Source organism: Pseudophryne corroboree, chromosome 1 (genome assembly GCF_028390025.1).
Source record: "Pseudophryne corroboree isolate aPseCor3 chromosome 1, aPseCor3.hap2, whole genome shotgun sequence".
NCBI lineage: Eukaryota > Metazoa > Chordata > Amphibia > Anura > Myobatrachidae > Pseudophryne > Pseudophryne corroboree.
In genome coordinates, this window is record NC_086444.1 from 473,329,475 (window position 1) to 473,354,151 (window position 24,677).

General features: G+C 45.3%; 1 protein-coding gene across 1 annotated transcript in view; it reads left to right on the forward strand.

Annotated features, from left to right (window-relative positions):
- The window catches only part of SLC35D2 (solute carrier family 35 member D2), a 161,730-nt gene that overhangs the window by 107,740 nt on the left and 29,313 nt on the right, over positions 1-24,677 (forward strand). Inside the window, exons 6-8 of the mRNA XM_063913743.1 lie at positions 12,164-12,232; positions 12,733-12,835; positions 21,142-21,234. Coding sequence (XP_063769813.1) covers positions 12,164-12,232; positions 12,733-12,835; positions 21,142-21,234 — 265 coding nt within the window. The remainder of the gene's footprint in view (positions 1-12,163; positions 12,233-12,732; positions 12,836-21,141; positions 21,235-24,677) is intronic.

The following is a 24,677-nucleotide window of genomic DNA, read 5'->3' on the forward strand; positions in this document are numbered from 1 at the left end:
GCCCTGTGAACCCTATACTGGCCCCGTCACCCCTGTCCTGGTCCTGCCGCCCCTACCCTGGCCCTGTCACCCCTATCCTGTCCCTATCATTTCTGTCCTGGCCCTGTCACCCCTGTCCTGGCCCCGTCACCCCTGTCCTGGCCCCGTCACCCCTGTCCTGGCCCCGTCACCCCTATCCTGGCACCGTCACCCCTGTCCTGGCCCCGTCAACCCTGTACTGACCCTGTCACCCCTGTCCTGGCCCTGTTACTGCATACCCTCCAACTACCTTTTATGGCATGTACAGTACCCGCAGCGCCTCCAGACCTCTCCCCAATGCACCACACCTCCGCACCTTCCCCTCCACCACATGCGGCACTCCACCCCTCCCCCACATGCTGTGCCTCCAGACCCCCTACACCACCCGTGGCTCCCACTCCTCCACCCCTTCACCACCCACAGCACCTCCAGGCCCCTTCCACCATTCACCCCCCTTATACGTCTCCCCCCACACCTGCCCCCCTCCACCCGCAGCATCTGCAGACACCCTCCTCCATCAGCGGTCCCCCCCTCACCCACCCCTCCCCCACCAATGGCACCCCTGCACCTGCCCCTCCACCACTTGCAGCACCTCCGGACCTCCTTTCCCATCCGCCGCAACACCCGTACCTGCCCCTACCCTACCCATGGTGCCTGCGGTCCCCTACCCAACCCCCGGCACACCCGTCCCTTCCCATCCCACAGCACCTCCGGAACCCTTCACCCATCCACAACATCCCCACACCTGCCCCTCTCCCACCCGTGGCACCCCTGCCCCTCCCCCACCTGCGGTGCCTCCGGACCCCTCCCCCATCTGCATCCCCCACTCCTCTGCCCCTCCCCCACGCGCAGCACCTCCCGAACCTTCCCCATCCGGGCCCCGCCCCCACTTCTGCCTCCCCTCCACCCGCAGCATCTACAGACACCATCCGCAGTCCCCCCCGCACCCGCTACATTCTGTACATCGTGCCCTGCAGGTGCTGTTCACGCCGTCGTAAGGGGCTGCGCCTCCTTCACCATCGCACGCCCTTTCATTGTGCAATATTTAACCACTAACAAAGGAATGCAGGTAATACTCCATATAATACAAATATTAAACCCCAGAAAGGCATGCAAGGGTTAAGGGGGCGTAGCCCCTTGCGACGGTGTGAAGAGCGCCCGTAGGGCGCGATGAAGCACCTAGTTTATTAAAATCACCTAAGGGCAGACGGGAGGGATGCTAATATCAAGCAGGAGGTGTCTCAGATTCCAAGTGTATAATATATACACATGTATAGAGGAAAGGTGGGGGTGAGGGGTTGGACTAAAAAAACAAAAACTTACTTTATACATAGTGCTACGATGCTGAGACTTGTAGAACCATGCAGGAAAAAGAAAGATGCAGATGCACACTCTGAGCACCAAGAATACTGTTAGTCCAAATAATTTTGATCAACTCTACGATTAATATGGAGTATAAGCAGTGTTAATTTTGACAAGGATTTTCAATTTAATTTTAGTCTTAGTCGCTTACTTTACATTGTAGTTGGTTTATAGTTACATTTTAGTCTTTTTCTTTTGCTTCATTTTAGTCAAGATTTAGTCTGTGAATCTCAGTTTTCATTTTAGTCTAATTTTAGTAAATATTTTAGTCATCATTTTTGCAAACAGTTTAATCATACTGTAATGGATTTTCGTGAAGAACATTTTCGCTATAATTCCCTTGAGAAGTTTGCATACCTTTTAACTATGTGTTTAGTAATCTAGGCTCAGTAGGCTGAGAACGTGTTACAATCTGAGTCTGATTTACCATAGTACCCCCATATTATAGTATATACAAATTAATGCCTTAAGCTTGTTAGAACAGACAAGTGCAATACATAATCCTATTTCCTTTATAGCAGGTCATATTTATTTTCTGCAATATCTACAACATTTAATTTAATTTAAAACCATACTTCCAGTATTATTTCCACTGTCCTTTGGCAAGGATTTTAAATTTAGTTTTAGTCTTAGTCATTATTTTTTGCTTCATTTTAGTTAAGGTTTAGTCAGTGGATCTCAGTTTTTATTTTAGTCTAATTATAGTCCTGAAATAAACTGTGGTCGACGAATATTTTTAGTAAGAATTTTCAGCAACAAAATTAACACTGTATTCAATACCTGTCGGATCATTTCCGGATCCTTTCACACACCTGATACACACTGATCACTGTACACAGACATAATACATTGCCTGATACACACTGATCAGTGTAACCAGGTTATGTGCAGAAAGTTATTTTCCAGACTATTGTACATCAATTAAAGTATTGGAATATACACTACAATCTTTCTGCAGCAACCTGTGAGAGTGTATCTACTCGCCTGGCATTTAGCACAGCCCTTAATTATTTTTACTCCCTAATCACTATACTTAGTTTATTCTGATATAAGATACCTGCTACCAATGATCACTATACAAAAATCCCACATATATCCCACATCTGATATTTACTGTGCACTATATTCTGGCTACACTGATATCACACAAAATGATACACACTGATCACTGTACACAGGTCACACAGACATCATGCACTGCCTGATACACACTGATCAGTATACACAGGTTACACCTGAAACACACCATACTTGCTGATTGTGGTAAGTCTCAACCTGGGAGAGGAGGAGGCAGAGCACCGCAATATGCGTCAAAGCAGTTCCGTCCCCTTTTTAGTTTGTCAGCATTAATTAACGCTGGAGACAGGGTCACGATGACGCTAATCGCACCATGATCTTCGGGGGATTTGCCCACTTTCATGGAGACGGGAAAGTCTCCCTCAAATTCTCCTGCAACTTCCTAGAACAGAGATTGGGTGCTGAGCCCCTTCCAGCAAGTACCTCCACTACTCAAAAGCAAGTTTTATAGCCAGCAATTCTTGTTCCCCAATAGCGTAGTTTTGTTCCGCCGGAGAGAATCTTCGGGAAAAATAAGCACAGGGATGAGCTTTCTGGTCATTGAAGAACTGGGATAAGACGGCTCCCACTCCTACTGAAGAAGCATCCACCTCCACCTGAAAGTGATGACTGAGATCGGGTTGTCGAAGGATAGGAGCAGACATGAAGGCCTCTTTAAGAAACGAAAAAGCTTTTAGTGCCTCAGGTGGCCAAGCTGCAGGGTTAGCCCCTTTTCTCATTAGTGCTGTAATAGGAGCAATGATGGAAGAGTAATCTTTAATGAACTTTCTATAGAAATTGGCGAAGCCCAAAAAATGCTGGATTCCCTTCAGAGTGACAGGAAGGGTCCAATCTCTGATTGCCTGGACTTTGGCAGGGTCCATCTGTAATTCCCTCCCGGAGATGATGTAACCTAAAAAGGAGACGGAGGTAACCTCAAACGTGCACTTCTCCAGTTTTCAAAAGAGTTGTTTCTCCCTTGGACGTCTCAAGACTTCTTTGACCTGTTCTCGATGGACATTCAGCTCTTTGGAAAATATCAGGATATCGTCCAGATACACAACCAGGCACTTATAGGGCAGATCCCGAAATAACTCGTTGACATAATTCTGGAAGACTGCTGGAGCATTGCACAGGCCAAAGGGCATCACCAGATATTCATAAGGCCCTTCACGGGTATTGAACGGAGTCTTCCACTCGTCTCCCATGCGAATGCGTATAAGGTTATAAGCTCCGCACAGGTCCAATTTGGTGAAAATGGTAGGTCCCTTTACTCGGTCCAACAGTTCAGGGATCAGGGGCAAGGGGTATCTGTTCTTAATTGTAACTTCATTAAGGCCCCGGTAGTTGATGCAAGGCCGCAGGCCCCCGTTTTTCTTTTTAACAAATAAAACCCCACCCCAGCTTGAGAAGAAGAGTGACGAAGAAATCCTTTGGCCAAATTCTCCTGTATGTACTCTGACATCGCTTGGGTTTCCAGGAGGGATAATGGGTAAGTTCGGCCTCTGGGAGGTGTTTTACCATGCAGTAAATCAATAGGACAGTGCCAACTGCGATGGGGAGGCAGAGTATCTGCCCCCTGCTTACTGAAGACGTCTGAGAAAGGTTGATAAGCGCCTGGAAGGCTGGAAGCATGTAGAGAATGAAGTGGCATGACAGTAGACAGGCAACTTTGGGTACACGACTTCCCCCAGGTGAGCACATCCATAGTTCGCCAATCCAAACAGTGGTTGTGCTTCTGTAACCACGGGAATCCAAGGATTATTTTTTGAGAGGCTTTGGGAATTACCAGAAAGGAGATGGCTTCAGAATGGAGAATTCCAACTTTCATCTTCAGTGGAACAGTACGGAGGGTGATAATCCCTTCGGGAATGTAACTTCCATCTACCGCTGTGATAGAGATAGCCCGCTCTAAACAAACGGTCTGTATTTTGGAATGTTGAACTAAGGCGGAAGTAATGAAACTTTCAGCAGCTCCTGAATCCAAAAGTGCTGTAACATGAAGAGAAGAGGAAGGAAGCTCCAGACAGATAAACAACAAAGACTCTTTTCTGGTAGGTTGTTCGGGGAATACTCCTAGCTTAACCTCTCCTGCATAAGCTAGGAGCGGGAGTTTCCCGCCTGTTGAATACAAGATTTAACAAAGTGGTCGGCCGCCACACAATACATGCAAAGGTTGCCCAGTCTGCATTTTTGACGTTCCTCGTTGGTGAGCCGGGAACAGTTGACTTGCATGGGTTCTTTTGTAGAGGGCGAAGATGGTCTTGGAGTAGGGCTAGCCCATGGTTTTGGTCGCTCAAAACTTGTACGTTCAAGACAACGCTCTTTATATCTCAAATCCAATTTATCACACAAAGAGATTGACTTGTCAAGCTTAGTTGGCACTCCTTGAGTGGCCAGGTCATCCTTAATCCTGTCGGAGAGACCATTCTAAAAGGTAGCAATGAGAGCTTCCTCGTTCCAGCTCAGTTCAGAAGAAAGAGTACAGCATTGGATCACTTACTGGGCTACGGAGCGGGTTCCTTGACGCAGACGCAGGATCTCCAAGGAAGCAGAGATGGTCCGGCCTGGCTCATCAAAGATCCTACGAAAAGCTGCCACGAAATATGGGTAGTTCGAGAGTAAGGGATCAGATCTCTCCCACAATGGCGAAACCCAGTCCAGAGCTTGCCCGGTTAAAAGGGATATGATGTATGCTATCTTTGATCGATCAGATGGAAAATTGGCCGACTGTAACTCGAACTGAATTGCTTTGGACTGCCGTCAAATTTACTGGGTGGTGGTAATTGTAAATGCGGAACCAGCATGGATACTGGAGGATTGGAAGCTGGAGCTGGAGTCTGAAATGTGGATATGGCGGCATGAAGAGAGTCTAAACGGGAGGACATATTCTGCATGAATTGAACAATCTGTGCCTGCATGGCCTCCTGTTTGTTTAATCGAGATAGGATGTCAGCAGAGGCATTGCCACCGGTAGCCTGCTCATTTATTGGATCCATAGGGCCAGTGCTTACTGTCACGCTCGGCGAAGATTGGGGCTCCGACAACCGAGCTTGGGCTGGGAGGACAGCTGACTGTGTAGGCAGTAGACAAGGTGGTTGAATGTAGTTCTTCCTCATGAGGTGGAGGCCTAGTAGGTGTAGAGTTGGCTGGTGAGCAGAAGAGTGAGGACTCTGTAGGAGGTTAACTATCTTTAATGAAGAAACAACTGTACACTGATACTCGAAGAATTGAAAGACTTGGGAAAAGAACTGGAATCAATGATAAAACGATTTGAGGAATGTAGCTGAAGATCACCGGTATTTGAGGAACTGAAAAACTGTGGTTAATGATTGGTAGACAAGGATGAAGGAGGTTGGGTTTTGAAGAACTGAAAGACTGTGGCTTGTGACTGGTAGACAAGGTTGAAGGAGACTGGTTTTGAAGGGGTGGTCTTCACTTTGCCGGTGGTCGGGCTCCCAGCGACCAGCATACTGGCGCCGGAATCCCGACCGCTGGCATACCGACAGTTCTTGTCCCTCTTGGGGGTCCACGACCCCCCTGGAGGGAGAATAGATAGCATGGTGCGCTACCGTGCCCGCAGCGTGGCGAGCGCAGCAAGCCTGCAAGGGGCTCATTTGCGCTCGCCCAGCTGTCGGTATGCCGGCGGTCGGGATTCCAGCACCAGTATGCTGGTCGTCATGAGCCCGACCGCCGGCTTAACATACTACACCCGTTTTGAAGTACTGAAAGACTTTGGCTTGAGCTTGGAGAGCGAGGCTGAAGAACTCAGATCCTGAAAAAACGAAGACTGTGGCTTGGGCTTGGAAAGCGAGGCTGAAGAACTCAAATTCTCCACGAGTGGCAATGGGTTAAGCGACAGGACTACAGCAGCGATAGGTCACGGACTGATGATAGCAACCGAAACCGGGGAACCAGGAGCAGCCTGGGAGCACAGAGCTGGAGCACCTTTCACAGGAAAGTAACTTGAAGCACTGGCACTCTCTCCTGAGCCAGCCCCCTTTTATAAGGGAAGACAGCACCGGATTGGCTGGAAGCAGAGTGTGAATTCAATTGGCATATCTCTGGTCTCCAACATGGCTGCCCCCAGCACTGGGGACATTCTCAGCAGCAGCACTTTAGCTAACCCAGCTCCGGCCCCGACTTCCTGAAACAGAGTCACTGCCAGAGGGCTCTGATGCAGCGACTACCCACCGCAGCGCTTAGCTCACCAGACCCCGGCCCCCGACCTCTGGAAGCCGCACACGTGCCCAAGGACCCGCTGCAAGCAGCTCCCCGCTGTCGCAGGCGCGCCAACCACTGGGATGGCAAACCCCGGGAGACCGCACCGGAAGTAAGGCTCCGGATACTGACACTGGTCACTATTCACAAGTCACATTGATATCACAACCTGATGCACATTGATCTCAATATACAAGTTTCATTAATATCAAGGTTTGAGCCTACATTGCTGTTTATTGTTTTGCTATGAACTCTTTGGCAACCAGTCTGAGTTCATTGTTGGTCAGGATCCCAAGCAGCTATTATACATTAATATAACTGGCTGACCATTGTACGAGGGTCCCATGTATATGGTAGCGCAGGCCTGGGGGATGCTTGGTTGTTGCTGACAGCCATGCTTCTAATAACTGTTTATTTTAGTAAGAGAATTAAAGAAATTGGTGCTGCCTTGTGGTTTATGACCTTAGTGGCTTTAATCCTTAGGTCTTTAGTATTAATATTACCCTTTATTTATATGGCACCACAAGTGATCCGCAGCACCTTACAGAGTACACAGAAACAGTATGAACAAAACAAGACAAGTGACTTACAGTACAGAACATGGGGGTAATTCCAAGTTGATCGCAGCAGGAAATTTTTTAGCAGTTGGGCAAAACCATGTGCACTGCATGGGAGGCAGATTTAACATGTGCAGAGAGAGTTAGATTTGGGTGGGGTGTGTTCAATCTGCAATCTAATTTGCAGTGTAAAAATAAAGCTGCCAGTATTTACCCTGCACAGAAATAAAATAACCCACCCAAATCTAACTCTTTCTGCACATATTATATCTGCCTTCCCTGCAGTGCACATGGTTTTGCCCAACTGCTAACAAAAATCCTGCTGCGATCAACTTGGAATTACCCCCAAGGGGCCTAATTCAGAGTTGATCGCAACAGCAAATTTGTTAGCAGTTGGGCACAACCATGTGCACTGCAGGGGGGGGGGGGGGGGGGGGGGGGCAGGCAGATATAACATTTGCAGAGAGAGTTAGATTTGGGCAGGTTATATTGTTTCTGTGCAGGGTAAATACTGGCTGCTTTATTTTTATACTGCAATTTAGATTTCAGTTTGAACATACCCCGCTCAAATCTAACTCTCTCTACACATGTTCTATCTTCCCCCCCTGCAGTGCACATGGTTTTGACCAACTGCTAACAAATTTGCTGCTGCGATCAACTCTGAATTACCCCCAAGGACAAGGTTTATAAACATTGCTGCATCAGCTGTCATATGACTAAGCGAAACAGCAGGGCGGCAGTACACAAGTATTAGGGGCTGTTGTAGGCAGTAGGGAGGTGATGATGGTAAAAGTAAGGGAAGGAAAAGCACATGAGGGCCCAACTCGTGAGAGTTAACAGTCTAAAGGGGAGAGACAGTGAGCAGGGAGCATGGAGTGGTTAGTTAGGATGATAGCTGGAAAGCTTTAATACAGAAGTGGACCTTGAGAGCTTCTTCTAAAATGATATGAAGCAAGAATGAAAAATCAAATATTTCAAACACAGTTTACAGATGTTACATAGGCCAGGTGTTTACCCATTGCCTTTAATTTCCAGACTTGGGTCTGGACCAGCAGCAGCTGCAGTCCCTGGGCTGCATGTTATGCTGTATGTAATATATGTGCTGGATCGTTATCCCAGGGATCGGCAGCGCTGTGTGTATAACAGGCTCTGTGCGGCACCCAGGACTCAGCATTAGGCTTCACTCTCCTTCTAAGTCTGCCCCCCAGACGTGCTGCACGTCGTCTATTATACACACAGCGTTGCCGATCCCCAGGATAACCAGCCACCACATATATTACATACAGCATAACATATATGTTTATATGTTCAGGGCCCCCCCCCCCCCCCACCCTTCCTGCATTGTGTGGACAGCGCTGGTTTGGGCTAATAAAATTCCATAATTGCCAGAGCAATGACTGAATTGTTACAATTATTGTGTGTTCTTTTCTGTCATTGTTTTAAAGTGAATTGCGTCTGTAAATCGAACCACATAGCAAAATGGACATAATCAATTGCGCCCCAACATTCTCTAACTCCAGTGTCTGAACTAGGGAGGCCAATCCCGGGGCATTTTTTCAATCCCGGGATTCGGGATTGAAAAATGCTCAATCCTGGGATTGCAGTAGGGATCAGTGTAGGGAGCAGGGAAAGTATATGTGGAGGGCAGCAAGGCAGGGTGGATGTAGGGAGCAAGGGAGGGTGGGTGTAGGGAGCATGTAAGGAACAGGAAGGGAGGGTGGGTGTAGGGAGCATGTAAGGAACAGGAAGGGAGGGTGGGAGTAGGGAGCAGCGGGAGAGTGGGAGTAGGGAGCAGCGGGAGAGTGGGAGTAGGGAGCAGCGGGAGAGTGGGAGTAGGGAGCAGCGGGAGAGTGGGAGTAGGGAGCAGCGGGAGGGTGGGTGTAGCGAGCAGAGGGAGGATGTCAGGAGCAGAGAGTGTGGGTGTAGGTAGCGAAGATAAACACTTACGGGTGGGCCGCGGGCACCAGCTATGGACACACACACTGACCGCGCTGGCAGCATTTCAAACGTAGCGCTGGCCGCCAGCCAGTCAGAAGTGGCAGTCCGGCAGCCAATCAGGGGCAGCTGCTGCTGCCGCTTCCCTGATTGGCTGCCGGTCTGCCAGCTCTGATTGGCTGGCGGCCGGCGCTACGTTTGAAATGCCGCCAGCGCCGTCAGTACGTGTGTCCTTAGCTGATGTAACTCCCTCGCTGACAGCCGGGCAGCGCTGAGCTATAGTGCTCAGCGCTGTCCGGCAAAACTGCGCATGCGCACTCTAATCCCGTGAATCCCGGGATTGGAGGCTCCAATCCCGGGATTCAAATCCCGGCATTTTTGGGCCCAAATCCCGGGATCCCGCCGATCCCGGGATTGGCCTCCCTAGTCTGAACCCTATGCCTGCCATTTGGTAAGTTTTCATATAAAAAATACGGCTCTTACTGAAAAACATTAAAGTGTCAGTAGGCTGACTTTTACAAACTGTGATATACAGGGAGATTACAGGTACTGTACTTAAGGTTCCCCTAAGTAGAGAAGTATTGCTCAGGGAATGCTAAAGAAGTTTAGAAAACTTTAGTCCACTTATGGCCACTAGGTGGCAAAGCTCATCAAATGCAGACTGTGTTGTACTACTGCAGGCAGGGCTTACAAAACTGATGTGACATTGCAAGAACTCAATAATACTATTTTTTTTCTGTCTGTTATATATATATATATATATATATATATATGTGTGTATATATACAGTATGTATATATATATGTTTTCTATTAAAAATAAATTATTTTGTGCATCGACAAATAAAACAGCACCGGGAGTGATCCAAATTCCTAAATAGCAGGTCACATGTAAATTACAACTATAGAAAATAATACACATAATGCAAACCTTGTTGCACAAATATAGTAGTAGGAATGAGATTAATATTAAAGAGCTTGGGGTAGTAGAGCCAAGTAGACAAAAAGGAAACAAAAATACTACCCACTATAATTGTTGAGACCATGTAAAAGAAGAAGGCGGGGAGGGTCAGAGGAGAAAATTTGTTCATTTGTTCATAATGTAATAATGTAATTTAATATAATGTTCCTCATAGAGTCAAGGGGAACTGCAGTCTGTGAATTATAACTCAAAGTTTCCTGTATTAGTAAAGATTAAGAAACCCTCAAATCACAAACAAGTTAAGTGAATCTCAGAAATATATAATTTCCTGTCTCAGAATTTGCAATATCTGCATATCTAGGGAGGGTGGCTATTAACACTCTCCCTGATGCTCACCTAGGAAGACGTAAGCCATTCATTGTTACTTAGTAACTAATAGAGGGTGTACATCTGGGAGTGGCGGTGTAACTTCTTCTGACTGCAGCCCCAGTAATAGGACTGGGCATATTGAGTGGGACCCCTGCAGCCTGATCATAGTATGCAATGAATGGGAACAAACAGAAGCTACATGGCTCTGGGACTATCCCCAATATTAATTTAACATGTACCCATATATTCTATAAATACAGGGAACATTCCAGTGACCACCACTTTTTGCATGTTTTGTATTCCCAGCGATCCATCCCAGGGTGGGGAGGTCCTAGGACAAGTGCACCTTTTCCATGCCACCTTAATCCTGGAGCTGGGTGCAGGAGAGGTGAACCCCCTAAGCTTCAAGACCCCATAGCAATGGCACACCAAGTACTCATACTCACCATAGTTGCGCCCCTAGATAGGGTAGTGTCATGATTTAAGATGGTAACTAGCAGCAAGTGGAAAGAAATAGATGAATAATTAGATAACGTTGTCTATTAGTGTTTGGCTTACAACCACTTTTTACTTCTCTTAAATATATGGACAGAAATGAAGAGATTTTTATTAAATTACTAAAACCTAACTTACTATTTAAATATTCTGAAGTAAGATTAATACATAATAATACAATAGGAAGTGTTTTACTTAGTGCTATTTTTCTTGCAATACAGGTTCAAGAACACCTTAGGGTGGGAGGGGGATTTTAGAGTTGGTGGCATCACTTCTCTGTTTTATATCTTCCTGTAGGCCTCTTTAATAAATGATTAGCGTTATAAATGCCAGATAAATAATAAACAGAAAAAGTTAGTATTGGATCCATGTAACATGCAGGGACAGGAATTGTAATGTGCACACTGCACTTAATCTTAATAAATAAGGCCAATTTCACAGCTTTCTGGCCTTTGCCTCTTCCCTTTACACTCCGTAAGCTGGTCATACATGCTAGAATTATCTGCCCAGATAATTATAGTGTACGTGTGCAGTCAATCCAAATACATTGATCAGTCGGACATGCTAGATCATCCAGCATGCCCTTCTGATGCAATATTTTGAAGACACAAGCTGGCCGCATTGGGCAGTGCATGCCCTGTCACAGCTGATTGACAGACATGGGAAGGGATGGCAGATATCTCAGAGTGTATGGCCACAATAACTGCTGAGCTGCAGACTGCCACATGAAATGCATGTAGGTCTGACAGACATTTTATCTGCACGTGTATGCATAGCTTTAATTTGCAGTTTGCATAAACCTTGTTTGTGGTGTCCGACCCTCAGTGTGCTTCATCCGACCCACAGTGTGCTTCTGTCAGTAGTAGTCTGGTAACAATTTGTTCCACAACTTTCCCTGATAGGCTGAGAACAGTGACCAATGAAAAGCCCAGGCAGGCACTTATCATGGACTCTGTATGATGGCACTGCCCGTATACTGGCACGCTCGATTACAGCAGCATCTGCAGCCAGTTCTGTAAGAGGATTAGAAAGCCAATCTTAAATACAACCTCCGTAATGGCGTTATGCTTCAATTCCCAGAAAAATATCACTAGTTTTACTGAACTTGAGTCACGTGATTTTTCAGCCACATATTTATTCTGCGACAATTGTATGAATGACTTTCCCTTTAACAATGGGAAATGAACTATATGTACGCTGTCAGAAATATTGTTTTTTTTCTCTCACAGGAAAAGATACTCATTATCTGTTTCACTGAGTGTGTTAGCAATCGTATTGGGAGTTTTTATAGCAGCAAGGTATGATTTTGTCTTCTGTGATTTCTCTGTGCCTAGTATTTATTCCTCTAACAACCATTTTGTTTATGCCACTGACACTCCCTTAGTTTATTGATTGTTAGATATTGTGGACTTTATTTTATTCAATTTCCATTTTGTTGATTTATTTATCCATTAAACAGGGCTTCAGTTCTGCAGTTTTCTCTTATTAGGTTCTGTGTTTTTCCTCAATTATTTTGTTCCTTAACTGAAATTAATGACATTATAATCCATATCGGCAAATTACAAAAAAAAAAAAATGCAACCATAGTAGAAACCATTAAATAATCCATTTAAACAAAGTACAAACTTTTAAACATTTTGCAACCTGCCTTCCTTTTTTTTTGATACATAAGATGTGTTTTTCTTCTTTTAATACCATTGTAGTTTTTTGGCACAATACATTTGTAGTGTTTGTTTTCATAGTCACATTATTGTTGTTCTATGTACTAATCTAATGTTTAACTTTTTTTTTTTTTCAGTTTTGATCTGACTTTTAGTTTGGAAGGATACACTATTGTATTATTGAATGACTTATTCACAGCTTTATATGGGGTTTATATTAAACAGAAACTTGATTACAAGGTAATAATTAGAGGCAAAGTGTATATTGGTGATAGGCCCTACACACATGCCGATATTCTGAAAGATATGAACGATCTCGTTCATAAATGAACGAGAACTCGTTCATATCTTTCAGTGTGGAGACTCCAGCGATGAACGATGCGCGTCCCCGCGCTCGTTCATCGCTGATCTCCCGTCGGCTGTGCATGCAGGCCAATATGGACGATCTCGTCCATATTTGCCTGCACTTCAATGCAGCCGGGTGACGGGGGGAGTGAAGAAACTTCACTCCCCCCGTCACTGCCCCCCCGCCGCCGGGTTGCTCGTCGGCCATATCGGCCGTCGGGCACCTCGGCGGCGCATCGCCGAGTGTGTAGGGCCCCTTAGACAAATATGTTGATAAAGGGCCTAATTCAACAAGGATTGCAAATCAGCAAAATTAGCAAAAAAAGCGTAAAAATGCAAATTCTGCAATTTAAATAGCAAAAACTGAGAAAAAAAACAATTTCTGAGACTTAGCAAAAACTGCGTATGCACTATGAAAAGTAGGCATGTAGGGGGCGTACTAAAGGGCTGGACTCACAAAAACTACGATCAGGGACGTGTTGCGGGGCGTGTTGTGGGCGTATGCTGATGGTCGGTGGGCAGTGCATTCGCAATTTTTACAACAGATCACACATTTCTGATGTGTAGTTTCTGAGTGACTACAAGTCTACCTTAAAAATTGCACAAGGTGACCTCAATTGTAGAATGCATGTATACTGCAATCATTGCTTCATTACACCCAGCTAAAGAAGCTCACACCCACATCATTTCATTCAGCTGTATTGGAACTTAGAAACATGTAAGGTATTGTTTAACTTGTTTAACTCTGTAACACATGTTGATTGTGAAAATATATGTTACTAACCGATTTGTGTTTACACTTAAGGTGTGTACACACGGTGAGATCCTTGCTATGGCCGATTTTGACTATGCTATTTCCCTTGAACTCCCCGGAGCCCAGATAGCACAGATTTTGACTAACTTTTCTTGAGATATGGACTATGTGTGCTTACGATTTTGGCTTATGTGAGATGTCATTGACATGTGAGATGAACTAGATAATACACCGATGTGCGCTACACACAAACATATGTTGAAGAACAGCAACACCATCTTTTTATTTTCAAGTTTTGCAAATTCTGCTCCATTTGTATACTTATTGAAACAAATATTTACACATAATTCCTTAAAGTAAGGTATGTAAATAAAAGCAAAGAAACAATAATATGTAATGTTTTGACCACTTCACAATTAAAAAAAAACACTTTTTTTTTAATAAAAATGTTACTGTTGTTTCCAAATTTAAAATATTTAAAGTGTGTTTGTTAAAACATATACCAATAATTGCTGTTGTGTAGGGTTTAGAGAATAGAATTCACACTCTCTCTAGTTGAATATATTTGAACACAGTTATGGGCATTAGTTTGAAGAAAAACACTATGGTGTCTTTAAGATAATAACTGCTAAATTACCACAAGATCATTTGACCAATTAAGTGATGATTGAATTGATTTACAATTGTTGAGTAGTTTCTTTAATTTGGGTGCATGAAAGTAGGTTGTGCAATTTTTAAGGGAAAAACACTGTTGTTAGCAAAAAATGCAACATCAGAAACATGTACACAAAAATTGCGTACATTTGTAATATGTACGAAAAAATTGCGATTATTAGGATGGTTTTCGCAGTATTTGCACATTTCACAAGGCCACCTTCTTTTTGTTAAATTAGTGTTGCAGTTTTTCCTTTTGGGCGTGCTTTCGCAGTTTTGCTTTTGCTCGCAATTTTTGCTACTTTGTAATTTTTGCAATCCTTATTGAATTTGCCCTAAAATGCTGACTAAAAGACAATCATCAAATTCTTATTTGTTCAGTATCACAGACCTCTGCTGTCTTGTCTTTGTCATTTTCATGCAAACTCTACTTTTAAATAGAGGTTGTTTAAAGACCTTCATATCTAATTTAACTTAATACATCAGTTTCTTATATGCAGGTCTATAATATATGGTGCATGTTAATGGAAGTTCAAATATTATTAAATATACACAGCATTTCACAAAGCATTTTTCCTTTGCATTTGGTCCTAGAGAAATAACAGCAATGTTAGCAATATTCCGTGGACATTTAGCAATAGAATTGTGCGGGACACTTGAACAGGGGAGTGTTTTCTCAGGTGAAGGTCAGTTATAACAGTGCAAAACACTTTTTATATAGTGCAAATACACATTTTTCACCCATATTTTGTTTTTAAATGGACATGAGCAATGTGTAAAAGAGTAAGGTTGACACTGTAATGTCCTTACAACCACTTAAGGAACAAGTGGAGGAATTCAATTGCTGCCAAAAGGGGTGAGTTGCCACAATGATTAAACACCGGCAATGGTAGCCCGACTCGCAGCCTTCGCACATCCGTTCCGCTCCCCTTTTTGCTCAAAAGCGCTCGCTATCCTATGGGGTAGTGAACACTTTGAGCAAGATCCGCTGGTATAAAGTGCGGTGAGTGTCATGCGGATTCATACGGGAAAATCCATTTGGCAGCAATTGAGTTCCTCCCAGTGCCTTCCTTCATTTAAATGTGTACATTTCTCAAAAACTGTACATTATGGACAGGCAGTAGCGATGTCACATGCAGTGGAGGAATGTTTTTCATCTGTGCATGCATTTGAGTCTCGCCACACATACACCTAAATCTACAGGCAGAGGAGCAGAAACTTATGGAGTGTTCCTGGCAGTGACTGGAAGATAATAGGAATGGTTTAACAGATGTACAGAAATATTGCATCTAATGGGAGTGCTGCGGACATGTCAGTGATAGTAGTTGTGTTCAGATGCAGAACCCTTCACGTAGAGGGCTATACACAGATGTATAATCTGCACCTGCCATAGGGCTGTTGCAAGTTTCAATTGTGCAACTAAAGACACACAAATCGGTATTTCATTGTCCTTGCACATTCGGATGCACGAATGTATACCAGGGAAGGGTTGTGTAGCAGCAATTGTATAAAATCACACATGCGACTGCGCTATCGGACACGGAGGCAGCTGCATCCAAATCAATTGCATGTGTCACTTTTGGGTGTATGAATATTTCTCTGCACACTGGTCAAAATAATCTACAAATACATTTTAGCATAATACAGTGTGACTTTAAGCTGCAAATGGCATTCTTTTGAAAGTTTATGAAGTTCTCTGCAGCCTTTACATAAAAAAGGGGATGTCCAACTAAACATACCTTCTCTATCCATTGAATCAGTGATGTGTGGTGAGGTGAATGGCTAGGGAGGCACACATGTGGATGGGTTTGAATTCTTGGAGCCTGTCTCACCCCCTACTCAATGTTTCTCACCCCTCACTACACTAATACCCCTTTTCCACTAGCTTTTTAAAACACGGGTAAATGTGCGGGGTCGCGCATTTACCTGTGTTTTTTCCTAGTGGAAAAGGGTCCTCCGGCAAATTCCCGGATCAAGTGATCCGGGAATCATACCCGGGTAGCTTGCTGGGTTGAACACGTGTTCAACCCGGTAAGCTGTGTAGTGTGAACGAGAGCCGTGTCGAGGCAACACGGCTCCCGTTCACAGTGTTTGGGAGGGCGGCACTGGGAGATCATGTGATCTCCCAGCGCCGTCAACAGCCACGTCACCAACCCGGCAATTGCCGGGTTGGTGAGCGCTGTCTGAATGGGGCTGTAGCATGGGTCGCAGCCGTGTCAGGCGACACGGCTGCGACCCATGCTACAGTGGTGGAAAAGGGGTATAAGCTACAGTGTCCACTGAGTCTCCTACCTGCATCCATGTGTCTTCTCTTGCTGCTGCTGACTGAGCTCCAACTACAGTGCACTTCCTGGTCATATGACACATCCAAGTGTCCATCAGTGCCCAAGGCCCGCCCCTACACTCGAAGGCATGCCTCTATTGGGATCCGGTCTGAAGATCGACAGTGTCTAGGTCGACAATGTTTAGGTCGACAGTCACTAGGTCGACATGGATGGAAGGTCGACAGGGTTTCTAGGTCGACATGTGCTAGGTCGACAGGTCTAAAGGTCGACATGAGTTTTTCACATTTTTTTTTTTTTCATACTTAACGATCCACGTGGACTACGATTGGAACGGTAAAGTGTGCAGAGCGAAGCGGTAGTGGAGCGAAGGCACCATGCCCGAAGCATGGCGAGCGAAGCGAGCCATGCACTAATTTGGGATCCCGGTCACTCTATGAAGAAAACGACAAAAAAAAAAAAATCCTCATGTCGACCTTTAGACCTGTCGACCTAGCACATGTCGACCTAGAAACCCTGTCGACCTTCCATCCATGTCGACCTAGTGACTGTCGACCTATAGTGGTCGACCTAAACATTGTCGACCTAGACACTGTCGATTTGATGAACCACACCCCCTCTATTAGCTGACTTTCTGTGCAGCTTTACTGCCTGTGGTGTGTTCCTGCCCGCAGCTCTGCAAAGCAGTGTCTGACTTTAGAACTGAGCCACAAGGTATTCGGATGATAAGTCGACACTGAAAAGGTCGAAACCAAATGGTCGATATGCATATGGTCGATATGGACACAATGTCGACATGATAATGGTCGACACATGAAATGATCAACATGAGGTTTTTTTTTTCTTCTTTTGTTTTAAATTTTCAGGACTTTTTCATACTTTACTATCCACGTGGGAATAGTAACCTGGCGAGTGAATCAAGCCATGCAAGGGGACACAGGGCCTAATTAAGTTGATCGCAGTAGCAAATTTGTTAGCAGTTGGGCAAAACCATGTGCACTTTAGGTGGGGTAGATATAAAATGTGCAGAGAGAGTTAGATTTGGGTGTGGTGTGTTCAAACTGAAATCTAAATTGCAGTGTGTAAATAAAGCAGCCAGTATTTACCCTGCACAGAAACAATATAACCCACCCAAATCTAACTCTCTCTGCACATGTTATATCTGCCCCCCTGCAGTGCACATGGTTTTGCCCAACTGCTAACAAATTTGCTGCTGCAATCAACTCTGAATTACCCCCACAGTGCACTAATTGGTGGTCCACGTGATTTTGATACCCCAAAAATTAAAAACTCATGTCGACCTTTTCATGTGTCGACAATTTCCATGTCGACATTTTTACCATGTTGACCATTTGGTGTCGACCTTCTAAATGTCGACCCATTGATCCATAACCGTGACAGGGAGTATGACAGGGGAGGCTATGCCTACCCTGGCTGCACATCCCTGCATTGATTATCATTTAAATGATGCCACTAATATTAATCCTGTTTTAATTTGAGGATGCAAAACTAGACCCGGCCACACACCTAGTGTAAGGTCAGCAGAGCCGTCTGATCAGCCCAGCTCCTTCAGCTCAGCAGATTGTACATTTTGAACCCTTGCAGTTGTCACTATTGTCATGTACAAACCTCAGTCTAGTAGATGGAGAGTAGAAACGTCAGTGAAAGAATTGTTAGGATAATTAGACTCAAAACTGAAGTCGAGTTTTAGGTGGAATATGTAAAGTGAAAATCAGTCCCTGAAATGTACTTATCTCCTGCTGCATGGTGTTCAATTGTCCCATGGTAACATAGTGGATAAGGGAGCATACAGGAGTAAGGGGAGCAGTAACAAGAGCATGCAATAGAGGCAAAATCTGGAACCAACTTTAGAACCAAAGTAAACAGTCTTTAGGGACTAGCGTTCACCAGGGACGTGCAGTCAGGGGAGGCAGTGCCTCCCCTGTCATTATTGAGTAAAATAATACAAGGAAGATACTTATGACATATTCTGTGTCATAAGTAACTTCGTAATATTATTTTAACCATTATAAAATATGGAAGTAGCAGGTTAGGAGTCACTGATAACAGTGCCTCCCGTTGTGAATGGGACGGAGGAGAAAGCGGGGGGCGTAGCCAAGCACTGGGCTGTAAAAGCCCATAGAAAATCGACGAGGAAGCGGCACTAATAGAAGTGCCGCGACGATAGGGCTAGATGTGATTGGACAGCGGATCCAGGGCTGGATCTGCTGGTCCAATCACCTATAAGCTGAAAAATGAGTGCTCACTTCCCTGTGCGTGTCCGCTTCCTTGTCAGGCACAGTCCCCCTCCTGCCGCATGTTCCCCCTCCTTCCCTGTCCGCACCGGGCGCCGCTAAGAAGAGCCGCTGTCGCCGCTGAGCAGAGCCGCTGTCAGACCTGCTCAGCAGGAGCAGTTGGAGGGCGGAAATCAGTGAGCCGAGTTTCGTCCTGCCGCATGTTCCCCCTCCTTGTCTGTCCGCGTCGGGAGCTGCTGACAAGAGCCGCTGTCAGAGCTGCTCCCTCCGCCCCACACCTGGCGCATGTCCCCCTCCAGTGTTTGTATACCTGTGTCGCTGAGAAGAGCCGCTGTCAATGGCAGGTCCGCTGAGAACAGCCGCTGTCAGTGTCAGAGTTGCTCCCTCCGCCGGCAAGAGCAGCTGGAGGGCGCAAACAGATTCACTCCAGGTTCGTCTCTCTCTCTCTCTCCCCTTCCAAACTCCTAAACCTCCTGAGTGTATAGGTAAGTAAGTCTGCCAAAGAACAAATTGTGTGCCCTCTCTCCTCTACAGGTACCCCAATTGGATTCTACTGGACAAGTGGACGTGACCGGCGTGGGATGTAGGTAAGTATGTGTGAGTGTGTAAGTGTTTTAATAAATTTTTACTGTCACGGTGTGTGTGTTGTGTTTTTATTTGGGTATTTTTTGTTGTTGTAGAACTACAGGTACCAGCGTCCCCGTTATTTCCCCGCATGCTGGTACTTGAGGTTCTCCAAGTACCAGCAAGCGGGGGAGGCTTGCTGGGCCTTGTAGTTTCACAACAAAAAACAATATTCGTTTTTTTACACACATGGCTATCAGCCTCCCATCCACCGCCCACGGATGGGGGGGACAGCCTCGGGCTTCACCCCTGGCCCTTGGGTGGCTGAAGGGGGGGGACCCCTTGATTAAAGGGGTCCCCACTCCTCCAGGGAACCCCGGCCAGGGGTGACTAGTTGGGGGGGTAATGCCACGGCCGCAGGGACCAATATAAATGTGTCCCCCGGCTGTGGCATTATGTCCCTGGCTAGTGGAGCCCGGTGCTAGTTTTAAAAATACGGGCGTCCCTACATCTTTTGTCCCCCGTATTTTTGGAACCAGGACCGGACTAAGCCCGGTGCTGGTTGTCTAAATACGGGGAACCCCTGTCCAATTTTTTTCCCAGTATTTAAACAACCAGGACCGGCTCAAAGAGCCCGAGGCTGGTTATACTTAGGAGGGGGGACCCACACGCATTTCTTTTTTTAAATTTTAACCAATTCATAGCCTTTTCCACAGATAAGCATGCACGGATCTCGCTGATCTGTGCATGACTATCACAACAAGCCAGCAAAAAGCAGGTCTATTTGAAAGCTCCATTTTTTTTACAAATTCTATGCTTTCGCTGCAGTGTTTGTTTTCTATTAACTTAATAACGCCGCATCCACGGTGCTATTAAGTTAATGGAAGCCCTGGACAACAAAATTGCATTCATGTCCTCCTCCCACCCCTTCCCAGTCCCAAACACTAATTTTTTTTTTTTCTATAAAAATGTACAATATATCACAAGTATAATGAGCAGGCAGGCAGCGGGCATTGGCGGCAGTGGCGGTAGGGGTCATCAGCAGGATTCGGCGGACATTATGGCTGCAGTGCCTCACCAGCCACTGACCTCACCGCATGCCACTGGAGTTCACTTAGGGTAGTACATCCAAAACAGAATTTTCAGTCTCAGAAACTGTCTTTTAAACATGCTAGGGATAACATAGGTCTATTTTAAACGTTAACAGTGTGTATAGATATATCAGTTGGTCTTTATTGCCATTCAATAATCAGTGCTCTTATGCTTATAACATCATACTCAAATCATTAAATAATCTCTGTGCAGGGACAAACTGGGGCTGTAATTCTTCCCTGGCCGACAGCGCGCATAGGGAAGAATGCGTGGCCATGCCTCATGTGGTGTGATCATGCCATACTGGGGCGCTGCAAGCCCCCATCTAAACATGCCGGCTGAACAGATTACATGGGGGTAGAGCTGCTCGGCCAGGCATTCAAAGTGGCCACTGGACATTCTGGCATTTGCCAGATGGCCATCCAGCCATATTTTCATGTGAAGTGGACATAACAGTAAAGTCATCATTAATTGTTTTTATTCTCCCAAAACATATTTATATTTAGGCTTTTTTATTCAGCATGTGAACATTATTTCTAATTATATTCTCATTAATTTCTAATTTTGATGTCTGTCCATTTTTGTTGTGATATTTTACAGGAATTGGGCAAATACGGTCTTATTTTTTACAATGCCATTTTTACAATTTTACCTACACTGACTTTTACTTTATTGAATGGAGAATTTCAAACAGTAAGTGGATAATAATAGTAATAACATTAAAACTGTTTTATTTACTGATTACAAATCAGAAAATGTATGAATCTGTGGCCATATCTAATACATGCTGTGGTTATTTGTGATTTGGTATTGGTGTAAGTAAATGAAAGCAGATACCACAGGCGGACCTATCATGGGTACAACGTGTGCAGTGCACATGGGTCCTGCGGGGCTTTTCCCAAGGCGCCATCTTGTGATGTATTGAAAAAGATCTCACAGCACAGAGTCTTTGTGCATGCACCATATTTCCGAATGTATCACCGGAAATATGGCACCGCGGAACAAGAATAGGGAGGTGGCGCACTGCACAAGCAGGCACATACAAATATTCATGGGGCCCACTTCAGCTTTTAATACACCCCTGACACACACTGTCATATTATTTCCTCAGTCAATTCTCCATAGTTACTGTAATCCACATGTATTCTAAAGCAGACAGTTGGAGGTGTTGCCCATAGCAACCAGTCAGATACTGTTTAGCATTTTCTAGAATGCAGTAGAGAAATGATAGCAATATGGCTGACTTGCTTTCAACTGTGTATCTAGCCCAAAGAGCACATGACATACAATATATGTATAGGTATTGCTAATACAGTGCCTGATCATAAACAATATAACCAATCTATTCATTCACTTGGAGTTGCTCAGGGGCAGATTTATTAAGCTTGGTGAAGTGATAAAGTGGAAGGTGATAATGCTCCGGCCAGTCAGCTCCTAACTTTCATTTTTCAAACCCAGCCTTCAACATGGAAGTTAGGAGCTGATTGGCTGGAGTGTTATCACTTTCCCATTTATCACTTCACCAAGCTTAATAAATCTGCCCCTCAGTTTGGTCACATCTAGATAACCTGCTAATATCCAGGTATAAAGTAATTCAGCCTGGAGGTATCACATGTTAAGCATTAGTGCCATTTTTGAAAGACTGACTTCCTGCTTGAGAGTAGGGAGGTCAATCCCGGGATCGGGATCCCAGGATTTGGGCCCAAAAATGCCGGGATTTGAATCCCGGGATTGGAGCCTCCAATCCCGGGATTCACGGGATTAGAGTGCGCATGCGCAGTTTTGCCGGACAGCGCTGAGCACTATAGCACAGCGCTGCCCGGCTGTTAGCGATGTAGTTACATCAGCTATGGACACACACACACTGACCGCGCTGGCGGCATTTCAAACGTAGCGCCGGCCGCCAGCCAATCAGAGCTGGCAGACCGGCAGCCAATCAGGGAAGCGGCAGCAGCCGCGGCCCCTGATTGGCTGCCGGACTGCCAGTTCTGACTGGCTGGCGGCCAGCGCTACGTTTGAAATGCTGCCAGCGCGGTCAGTTTGTGTGTGTCCATGGCTGGTGCCCGCGGCCCGCCCGTAAGTAGTAAGTGTTTATCTTCGCTACCTACACCCACACTCTCTGCTCCTGACATCCTCCCTCTGCTCGCTACACCCACCGGCACCTTCCCTTCCTGTACCTTACATGCTCACTACACAGTGTACACACCCACCCTCCCACTGCCCCCTACACCCACCCTCCCGCTGCTCCCTACACCCTCTCTCCCGCTGCTCCCTACACCCACCCTCCCTTCCTGTTCCTTACATGCTCCCTACACCCACCCTCCCTTCCTGTTCCTTACATGCTCCCTACACCCACCCTCCCTTGCTCCCTACATCCACCCTGCCTTGCTGCCCTCTACATATACTTTCCCTGCTCCCTACACTGATCCCTACTACAATCCCGGGAATCCCGGGATTGAGCATTTTTCAATCCCGAATCCCGGGATTGAAAAAATGCCCCGGGATTGGCCTCCCTACTTGAGAGAGAGAACCTGCAAATCAGTACTTTGTGTATGCATGTAGCAGCACAACATTACGTTTCAGATAATCATGTTTTAAAACTGGTTAAATAAGAGATACCAGCTATAACCCCAGTAATAATATAGTACTTTTGCTGACAAAAACATGCTTATGTCAGTGGCTGCATCCAAAGACACACAGCAGCTCACACAGGGGACCATGGTCAGATGGAGAGTATCAGTAGCATAGAGAGTAGCTAGCTTTAGTAATACGTGACACAATGATGTGGTGGTTAATTTGTACCTTAACTCATTTGTCTTCCTTATTCAAGCCAACTCAGTCTGGTGGAATAAGGTTTAGTCACTCTGAGATTTATTTAGAGTTGCATCCATGCGTCGGAGCCTGCATATGCAACATTGAACTACTATGGGCAATTTAGAGTTGGATTTTTCTCCATTTGTGGCTGAGTGGGTATAACTAAGCAGCAGTGAGGCGGTCATACATAGGATATGTGTTCTCTATGTATATTAAGGACTATTGCTGGCCATTCAGAGGTGAACCTGCACACTAATAGTGATGGCGGCTTAGATACAGACAACTCTGAATATAGGTGAAGATCCAAATTTATTTCTGCGCAGGCAATCTGGCAGAAGTGCCTGCACTCTGAATCAGCATCTCTCTCTTTAAGACGATCTATATATAACTACTGTGAGAGCCTCTCAATACTCAAATGCAGTTGGCGTTAGGTCTGCCACATATTGAGATTTATCTAACCAAGCATCGTCTACCTATCACTGATCTACAGATGTAGCCATGCTCATCGTACTGTAATGCGACATGTTGCATCACGGCATGCTGCAACTATTCGCAGCCGGCGATCGCTGGCTGGAATAGTCACAGCCTGGCATGCCATGCAGCAAACAGTGTTGCAGCATGCTGCATCGCAGTAAAGATGAGCATGGCTACTTCTGTATTTGAGAGTTGAGCAGTTATTCTATTCCAATACTTAATTTGCATGCCTTACCTTTAGGTAAGCCTATAACTGTTTTGTACATATGGTATACACCCTTTTTTGTCATGGTCTATACAGATGTGTCCCCATATATCTAGCCTCAATACGCCACGCAACATGAAATGCCTGGCGTGAGTCAGCCGCCAGGTCCTGTGCAAGTCTGCTAACGTTGGGCGTCTGTTTTTGCCAGAAATATGTCTTAGTCGCAATGTAATACAACTAGGATACATGAAGAGAATGCTGGTTGATCTGATATATGACACTTGTATATTGTATGTGACTCAGTCTGCATACAAAGCAGGACAGAATCTGTGTTAGAAAATGCTGCTGCTACTACATTGTAGCACTTTATATACAGATTCAGAGATTCGGTAGCACACAGATTATGATATATATGTGTCATACAGTATATCAAATTAATCAGCACAGTCTCCTTGTGCTTCCTAGTCAGATTGCATTGTGACTAAGAAGCGTTTTCGGCAAAAAATATGCGACATGGCATGCCAGGGCTGCTTGGCGAGACCGCAGCAAAGATATATGAGGATATATCTAGTGTTGTATATACAGTATATAGCAGTGACGTGCGGTGAGGTCAATGACCGGGGAGGCACTGGCTTATAACAGA